The following is a 9,223-nucleotide window of genomic DNA, read 5'->3' on the forward strand; positions in this document are numbered from 1 at the left end:
GTTAATTGGATTGCACCAAGCACATACCCTTAATGTATTAGAGATGGAACTGGAAAGCTAGATCATCTTGATTCCTGACAACAATGACAATCATTAGAATAAGACCTAGCATTTATTTGGTGTTTTAAGGTTTATTTAACAACAACACTGTTAGGTAGATTCCCATCATTAATCCCATTTTACAGAAGGGAAACCAAGGAAGACAGAGGTTAAGGGATTGCCCAGCATCACATAGCTATTAAGTATCTGATACCAAATTTGAACTCAGAATTCCAAGCCACTGAGCTTTCTAACTACTTCCTAGATCAGCTTTCTATCCACTACTCTACAAAGCCTCTCAAAAAACTGTTAATTTCCCAACAACAAATTTTTGGATTGATATGAAAACCAGTCCTATATCTTAGGTACCCACAATTTCAGGTTTAGTGGACCCAGTTGAATATAGATTTAAGATTAACTCAGAGGATTCATAACTAATTGTTCAATGAGCAGTGTAGACATTTGTTGTCATTATTTCAATCATATTTGGCTCTCTGTTACCCCATTTGGGGTTTTCTTGGCAAAAATACTAGATTAATTCACCATTTCTTTTTGCAAGATGAGGAAACTGAGACAGTGTTAAATGACTTGCCCAGGGTCACACATCCAGGAAGTGTCTAAGATCAGATTTGAACTCAGGAAGATAAGTTTTCCTGATTGTAAGTCTGGCATGCTATCGATTGCACCACCTAGTTTCCCTTTAGACTCAAAATTCAGAGTTCAGCTTTGATGTGGACTCTTTCTCAGAGGATTTTGAGAATGGAGCTGGGCCTTGAATGATGGTTAAGAATTGGATGGGGAAAGAAGATAAACAAGAAGCATCTTGAAAGAGTGCTAAAAGCATAATCCAGAGTCTACATCCTCCCCTCATCATGGCCACCTTTTTGACTCAGTACTCCTCCCCAGTTTTAGTTTTCCCCTCTGTTAAGTGAGGAAGATTAGTGAGAGTGAGAATGCAAAATGAGGGAATCTGGTGAAAACAGGCTGGTCACTTCCATTTCTAATCTCCTTATGATTCATCCCTATAGGGATAATGGTGAGAGTAGAATGATGGAAGTACAAAGACACAATACTTATGACAGACTATTTCAAGTCAATTTTGATTCCTACAAAGAAATAGTGGGGCACAATGGCAGTCCTTGCCTGACATAAGAACTTGCTAAATTTTCTGCAAAGAGGTGGTAAACTATTTACATGATAATCAAAACCATTTGAATGAATAAATGAATTCTCCCTGGGACTAAAGCAACATAGATTTAGAACTAGAGGTGATTTCAGAGATTATTTAGTCAAACTCCTTCCTTTTATTGATGAGGAAACAGGCCCAGAGGAGTTTCACATCACATAATGTCTAAGATGCTCTCTTAACACTCTTTTCAATGTCCATGTTTTCTCCTCTAGTAGCATGACAAAAGATAGATAACAAATGAAAAGGCTGCCTATGAAATATGTATTCACATGAGTATGCTAATGTGTATAGACAGGTGGTATTCATTGAGCCTGTGAAGTAGCTTTTAAAAATGATCCTCCAAAGAATTTTGCCCCCAGGGGAACCTAACAAGTGAAGCAGAGAAACTAGTGCTCAATGTCTGGGAAACAATAAGAACATTAAGGTTTTTTCTTTCTCTACTTATACTAAAAGTTATTTGGAAACAGAAGAACAAATTACATTCTCCTTGGTCTTAAAACTAAAAGTTTGTTTTGAACCTCAAGAAAAATTTCATGGACGGAAGTGTTCAGGATAGGATGAATGATTGGTTATAAAATATGAAATTGAATTGTCTTTCTGGGGGGATAGTAGATATATTCTTCTTTCCATGAATCATCATGGCACAGATGTATAGATTTTTATGAAGAAGTAAATTAGAGTCATAGGTACTATAATTACATGAGTAATAGCCTGTAGATTAACAACTAGTCAAAGTAAATGGTTGTTGATGTTTACTTTCATTCTCATTTCAGGAAAGAATACAGAATCTTGGGCAAAAAATCTGAAAAGTGCTGACTTTAAGTTATTATGTTTAAATGGAGGCCAGGATGATGTGGAAAATTTTGAGAATTGTCACCTGGCTAGGGCACCAAACCATGCTGTGATCTCACGGCAAGAAAAGGCATCTTTAGTTCGCCAGGTGCTATTGGATCAACAGGTCTGTATAATCCAGTGCTTGCTATCCCTTTTCCTTACTTAATTGGACTTGAATGCGTTAATAGGACCCAGAAACCAGTCACTTAATTTTATTTCCACTTAAATCTGAAAGTGGGTTATTGGCTGTGGCTGTATATTAACACTATTGCCTTAAGTATCTATATAGAAAGTAAAAGAGAATGTGCAGGATCCTTTATGATCTTCTGTTAGTGAGCTTTCTGACTCAAGAACAGAGGAGCATTAAGTTTTTCAAACTCTGTGCCTTCTTGATTTTATTGAGAGACTTTGGGAAAGCTTCCTGTACTCAATCCTATTTCACTTAGTTCTTTTTCTAGGTGAGAATGATGGTTTAAATCACTTGGCAGACAATTTGGGTATAAGTTATGATAAATATATTTGGCTTTGTCCTTGATTATCTGCTTTTTAAAATCAAAGTTAAAACAGTCAGAAATAGCACTGGTAGAAGTTAGCATAACACTGGACACTATGAAAAAGACATGGTCTCTGAATTCAAGATATCACAAAAACGACAAACCAAATGAATAAACCAGGGAAAGCAGTAGTTACTGAATAGTATAATTGAAGGAGGATTCTGAAAACTTCTTTCCTCTCAGAAGGCAGCTTCACAATTTGGATAACATACTGCCTCAGATTTGGCCAATTATTCCTTTAGATAAGGGTATTTTATCTCTAGGAAGGCCATTATAAATTCCCCTTAAGGCAATGTGTTAAGCAGAAATCTTTCAGGATCTGAGAAAACAGTGGCATAGCCTTTGGGCTATAAGGGGACCAGACAGAGGACAAATGAGAGGTGTCTATAATATTAGGAAGGGATAATGTTGACAAGGTAAAGAAAAAGATACCAGAGGTCAATGTGGATTGCTTTGAAGTTTTCTCTAAGGTTGATCCTGAGTATATTATATTTTTCTCCCTTTTTCCATGGATGCCTACTGATAACATGTCTGTCTCTTTGACTCAGAACCATTTTGGAACTTATGGCAGTGAGAAAGAAACTTTTAATATTCTACCCAAAACCGGAAACCTCCTGTTCAAAGACAACACTGAGTGCTTGGCAAAAATCCCAGATGGCACCACCTATGAAAGTTTCTTAGGAAAAGACTATGTCACAGCTGTTGGCTCTCTCAAGAAATGCTTGACTTCCTGTAAGTAGGAAGACACATAATGGGGAAATGGAGCACATAATCAAATGAATTCCTTAGAAACACCGGAATCATCAAATCTGATAAATATTGAGTATTTGCTATGGGTCCAGCACTGTCCAAGGTGCTGAATAGTAGACAAAGAGCAATCTATTAGTCTTCATCTTCTGACTGTCTCTAATTAACAGCCATGTAGGGGAATAGCTGGTGGCCACACAGATTTCCTTCCAGCTTGCTGCTGGCCTATTTCTTCCCCTTTCAGACTAAGGTTGGCCCTGAATGTAACCTATGGCAAAAGGGGTGATGGTCTAGAGCAAGACAGAAGAGAATAAGTCAATAAGCATTGTATGAAAACTCATTGCCTTCATACCAACAACTCTTTCCAGGCCCTTAACAACCTCTACTCAGGCTGGGATCACTGGCCTGGGTCACAGGTGACAACTCCAGTGACTTGAAACTTGAGGGTTGTGCACAAAGCAAAATTTAGACTAGATGACCTTTCTGGCTTCCATCCAACCCTAAAAATGTGTGTGTGTGTGTGTGTGTGTGTGTGTGTGTGTGTGTGTGTGCATATGACAACAGAACAGAATAAATTAGAAACAGATACAGGAAGGTAGCAGAATAGGAAAATAATAAACAGTCATTTTTAAGATACTTCTTTTGTGATGTATGAAGTTGTATAAGGGACCTTTTGGCTATTAAGGAGAAAGGTAGGAATATGTGGCCATGGCAGATCTCTTATCCCATTAAGATAAGGGCAAGGGAGAATTATTTCTATGCTCTTTATTTCCCATGATTTCTAGTGTTTAACTGCCATTTACATATTGTAGGAGGGTGGGGATAGAATCATTTTTAGCAAATAGCCAGCAGAGTCTGAATAACCATCTGTTCTATTCTTTCCCCACAGCTATTCTGCCTGTTTGTGAATTTCACAAATTCTAGAAATCCAGGAAAACCAGACATCCACCTGTGAGGGACTAGCCACCAGATTGTTATATTTCTCTTTGCCGCTCTCTTTCCTGATCACCAAATATGGTGGGGACTTCCTTCTCACTTTCTTTTAACAGATGATCCTAGAGAGGAATATTGTCTTCAACCTTCACACTTCCCTGTTTTCATCTGAACAATAAATAAAAGTGGAAGAATGTCACTGATTCTGTGTGTCTTTGTATCACACTTCCTTCACACCTCATGATTTTACTTAATTCTAAACTACTTTGCCATATTGAAATGCCATTTTTGTTTTACACTAGATACATGATTTCATTGGTACAAGGAACTCTCTCTCAGAGGAAATTAACTCTGTCAATATAGACTGGTTCCTATTATATCAACTACAGTCTTAAGCATGGCCTGGAGATCTTGAAAGCTCAAGGGTACTCAAGGGTATCTAGCAAGGAGTAGAATTAAAATTAGCTCTTCCATGTAGAGGTCAGTTTTCTAAGGATTCTACTACTTACTACTAGCCACATGACTCTTGGTTAACTATTTCACTGCTTCGTCCTCACCTCCCTCATCTGTAAAATGGGGATAATCATACTTGTACCTGATACATGGGATGGGTATATTGAGAAATCCCTTAAATATTATAAAGGGCCATATCAGAAATCTACTTTGACAAATATGTAAAAGGTTTACCATATCAATATTTCCATGTAAACAAATTTTAAGTTTTTAAAATGTATTTAGTTTTGGAAATAGGATATATATGCATTGATATATGTTTACATACATGTATATGTGTATGTATGTATGTATGTATTGTCCTTTGTAATTCTTATTTTCCTAATTTGCTTAGCAAGGGTAATTTCAGTTTAGCCTGGCTCATACTTGACATAATTTCCAGAATTTGATTATTGAGACTTGAATAGTAGCTAGATAGAGCAGTCCCCAGTCTGGAGTCAGGAAGATTCCTCTTTATAGGTTCAAATCTGGCCTCAGACACTTACTGATTGATCATGTTACTTAATGCTGTTTGCTTCAGTTTCCTCATCTGTAAAATGAAGTGGGGAAGAAAATGACAATCACTCCAGTATCTTTGCCAAGAAAATACCAAATATAATCAAGAAGAGTTGAAAACAAATGGAAAGACTGAACAACAAAAAATCAATTTGAATAAGCAAGAATAGTCCCATAGAATTTCCTTGATTTCACCTAGATACTCTTATTTATAAAACAATTGAGGAAATTCAGGCTTCCTTTTTGGCTGTTTATTACACAAAAAGTAATCAGAGGCACAGATAACAGAGAAAAAAATGTGACTTTTTCACTGCATCTTTCCTCCTGCCTTACTTTTCCTAATTTTGCTCCTTTTTACCCTGATTAGCCGCTACCACCTCTCCTAAACCTCCCAATCTATCATTGCTTCTCTGATGTTCCTACATAGTAGCCTCTGCACTTGACCCTTTCACCTTTTTACCAAACACCAACCCTTGCTTATACTTGTCATCTTTCTTATTCACTCTTACTGGAGTATTGCCAATATAAAGAAAGAAAAAACTTCCAGGAAACAGTTTCTAGGTAATTAATGATAATTTAACTTAACAGTATAATAACTTTATAGTATTAATTAGAATATAAGATAATATTTAGTAATAAATAAAATTATTAAGTTAGTTAATAATATGTTGATGGTTTGCTTTATCTTGGCAATCAAAGACAAAAGTCATGGAAAGCAGGAAAGTTTTAGATAATCCTGGAAAGGAATTCCCTTGACAACTGAAAATCAATTGATTGGTGGACATTCGATGAGGAAATGGAATAAAAATTTCAGCTCTTCCTACTGAGAATATGTTGATCATGAGGTTTAACTATCTCCAGCAGTCTGGACAAGAGAAAACCTCTTCATTCAGACCACTCTGGTTGGCTTTCTCTTAAACGATTTTTTGACAGTACATATGCATGAGTAATTTTTTTTTTATAATGTTATCCCTTGTATTCATTTTTCCAAATTAGCCCATCCTTCCCTCTACTCCCTCCCCTAGATGACAGGCAATTCCATACATTTTACATGTGTTACAATATAACCTAGATACAATATATGTGTGTAAATCCCATTTTCTTGTTGCACATTAAGTATTAGATTCCGAAGGTGTAAGTAACCTGGGTAGTTAGACAGTAGTGCTGACAATTTACATTCATTTCCCAGTGTTCCTTCTCTGGGTGTAGTTTTTTCTGTCCATCATTGATCAACTGGAAGTGAATTGGATGTTCTTTATGTTGAAAATATCCACTTCCATCAGAATACATCTTCATATAACATTGAAGTGTACAGTGATCTTCTGGTTCTGTTCATTTCACTCAGCATCAGTTGATGTAAGTCTCTCCAAGCCTCTCTGTATTCCTCCTGCTGGTCATTTCTTACAGAGCAATAATATTCCATAACCTTCATATACCATAATTTACCCAACCATTCTCCAATTGATGGACATCCATTCAACTTCCAGTTTCTAGCCAATATGAAAAGAGCAGCCATAAACATTTTGGCACATACAGGTCCCTTTCCCCTCCTCAGTATTTCTTTGGGATATAAGCCCAGTAGTAGCACTGCTGGGTCAAAGGGTATGCACAGTTTGATAACTTTTTGGGCATAATTCCAGATTGCTCTCCAGAATGGTTGGATTCTTTCACAAATCTACCAACAATGTATTAGTGGGTGACCCTAAATTCTAATGAAGAGTTACAAGGGTTCATTTCCCTGGGCTAGATTCTATTTACACTCCCTCCCAAAATGGAAAGGAATGTTATTAAATTAGGATCCAGGCTTTTTCTCTGCTGTTTCTTCATTGAGGTCCAGCTCCTGTGGAAGGTTAGCCTCTGAAGACATGACTGATTGAGATGAACCCTAATCCAGAGAATGTGGATGACTCAAACTATGATCCACAGTTTGAGCCCATAGTGCCTCTTCCTGAGCAGGAGATCAAGACTCTTGAAGAAGATGAAGAGCTTTTTATGATTTGGGCCACGTAGTTCTGATTTGCATCTGAGAATGATCTTTCCAAATGGAAAGAGCTAGGAGCAGGTAACACAAATCTACTGAAACACAAGGAGAAGAGGATGATTTGCCTCCTCCTGAGAAGGGACAAAATTTTGAATATCTGTGCAAATCACCATTTGACACCATTGATGGAGCTGAAGGCCAATGCAGGCAGTGCTCAAAGGGCCTGGGTCTGAAACACACATGTTGACTTTGTTGATTAAAATCCCAAGCCTAAATGTGATCCAGTTCCTAAATGCAGCAAATGCCCTGAAGCTTAAGGCAAAATATGAAAATAAGGAATATATAGAAGGAAGAATAGGTAACAAGAGCAGGCATAGTAGCATCAAAAATGGGGTGAGGAAGTTCTCAGAACTGTCCATGAATAAGGTGAAAGAGGAGAAGGAAAAGAAATAATTTAGACAAAAGCTGGAGGTGCCCAAGGAGGAAACCTAGCACCATAATGTATTAAACTTGTAGGCCTCACTTTCTTTCTTTTAATTTAACTTCTTTTTCTTTCTTTCTTTTTTATTAACAAGGGACATTATTTTAAAAACTGAATTCCAGCCTCCAGGTTGTTTTCTAAGTTTTTACTCTGCTGAAGGTGTCTTCAGCAAACCCATTCCCATAACTTTCTTTTCCATGTGGAAACACTTAGTAATAATATATCCAAAAGAGTAAATAAAACTTTGGAAAGCTAGAAAAAGGGCATTCATCAAGTATTCAATTAAATAGGAATTTATTTAACATAAATAGATAACAGATAGATAATAATCTATGTGAAATGGCACAAATGAAACAGTCCCTGCACTCCTTTGGAGCTTAGATTCTAATAGTGGGATTAAACATTCATTGTAAGTCAGACTAGCATAAGAAAAAGTAAGGATGAAGAAAGCATTAACAAGTAGGGATGGAGAGAAAGGAAAGGGAGCCTTCATCAAGAAGGTGGTACCCAAATTAAACCTTGAATTAGACAAGGATTCTGAGAGGTGGAAATATATTCCAGCTAGAGGGAATGCTTGTGAAAATTCACTGAGGTGAAGATGGAGTATAGATGTAACTTTGGCTTCAAGTGTAGAACAGTAGTATACAAGTCTCCTTATTGGCAGAATGATGATAATGGTACATGCCTGTGCCAGGGAACGTTGGTGTAAGAGCTTGAGAGAAGAGAAATGTGCTTCCTAATTCCATAGAAAATACATGTACTGACAAACTCTATGAGGAGAAATTCAGAGGTAAAGAGAATAAAGCCTGGAAAGAAGCCATGTAGGTGAAAAGCAGGGCTTCAGTATATCCTCAATTTCCAGTTTGGTTTACACTAAAAAGTATAAAGAATTTTCCTTTGGGTGAGATCAGAGTCTTTTGTATGAATGGAGATAACTTCTTCCCAGTAGGAGAAATTGTTAACTTTAATTGTTAATTGGCATATTTTAATCCATGTAGCTTCTATTATTTCTGCTTGCTATTTACTTGGATAAATGGATTTATTCACTATTCACTAACTATTATGGTCTTTTTCATGATTAACATTGGTCAAGAAGGTCTTCAAATTCAAGCTTGAAGTATCCCTTTGAAAGGATAGTGTGGCAGTGAAATTCAACACAAGTGTTTGCTTCTATTCTCCCCACCTCATTCTTGCCTCAAGAGAGCTCACAATCAATTTGTATTTGCAATTGTTGTTGTTCAGTCATGCCCTGCTCTTTATGACCTCATTTAATGATTTCTTGGCAGAAATATTAGAGTAAATGTCCTGTTCTTCTCCAGTTCATTTTACAGATGAAGAAATTGAGACAATAAGGGTGAAGTGACTTGCTAATTCTTACAACTAGTAAATATCTGAGGTCAGATTTGAACTTAGGAAGATGAGGTTTTTGATTCCAGGCCCAGCACTCTATTCACTGT

At 36.8% G+C, this 9,223-nt stretch overlaps 1 protein-coding gene and 1 pseudogene across 1 annotated transcript in view; both read left to right on the top strand.

The window, feature by feature from the left end:
• LOC141564753 (lactotransferrin-like) overlaps positions 1-4,499 on the top strand; it is a 33,302-nt gene extending 28,803 nt beyond the window's left edge. The window contains exons 15-17 of the mRNA XM_074307652.1: positions 2,002-2,186; positions 3,165-3,348; positions 4,253-4,499. Of these exons, the coding sequence (XP_074163753.1) occupies positions 2,002-2,186; positions 3,165-3,348; positions 4,253-4,287 (404 nt within the window). The 3' untranslated portion in view covers positions 4,288-4,499. The remainder of the gene's footprint in view (positions 1-2,001; positions 2,187-3,164; positions 3,349-4,252) is intronic.
• A 2,652-nt stretch (positions 4,500-7,151) lies between these two features.
• LOC141559538 (ran-specific GTPase-activating protein pseudogene) lies at positions 7,152-7,777 on the top strand (annotated as a pseudogene).
• The last annotated feature ends 1,446 nt before the right edge of the window (positions 7,778-9,223 follow it).

The sequence above is a fragment of the Sminthopsis crassicaudata genome, chromosome 3 (assembly GCF_048593235.1).
Source record: "Sminthopsis crassicaudata isolate SCR6 chromosome 3, ASM4859323v1, whole genome shotgun sequence".
Lineage (NCBI taxonomy): Eukaryota > Metazoa > Chordata > Mammalia > Dasyuromorphia > Dasyuridae > Sminthopsis > Sminthopsis crassicaudata.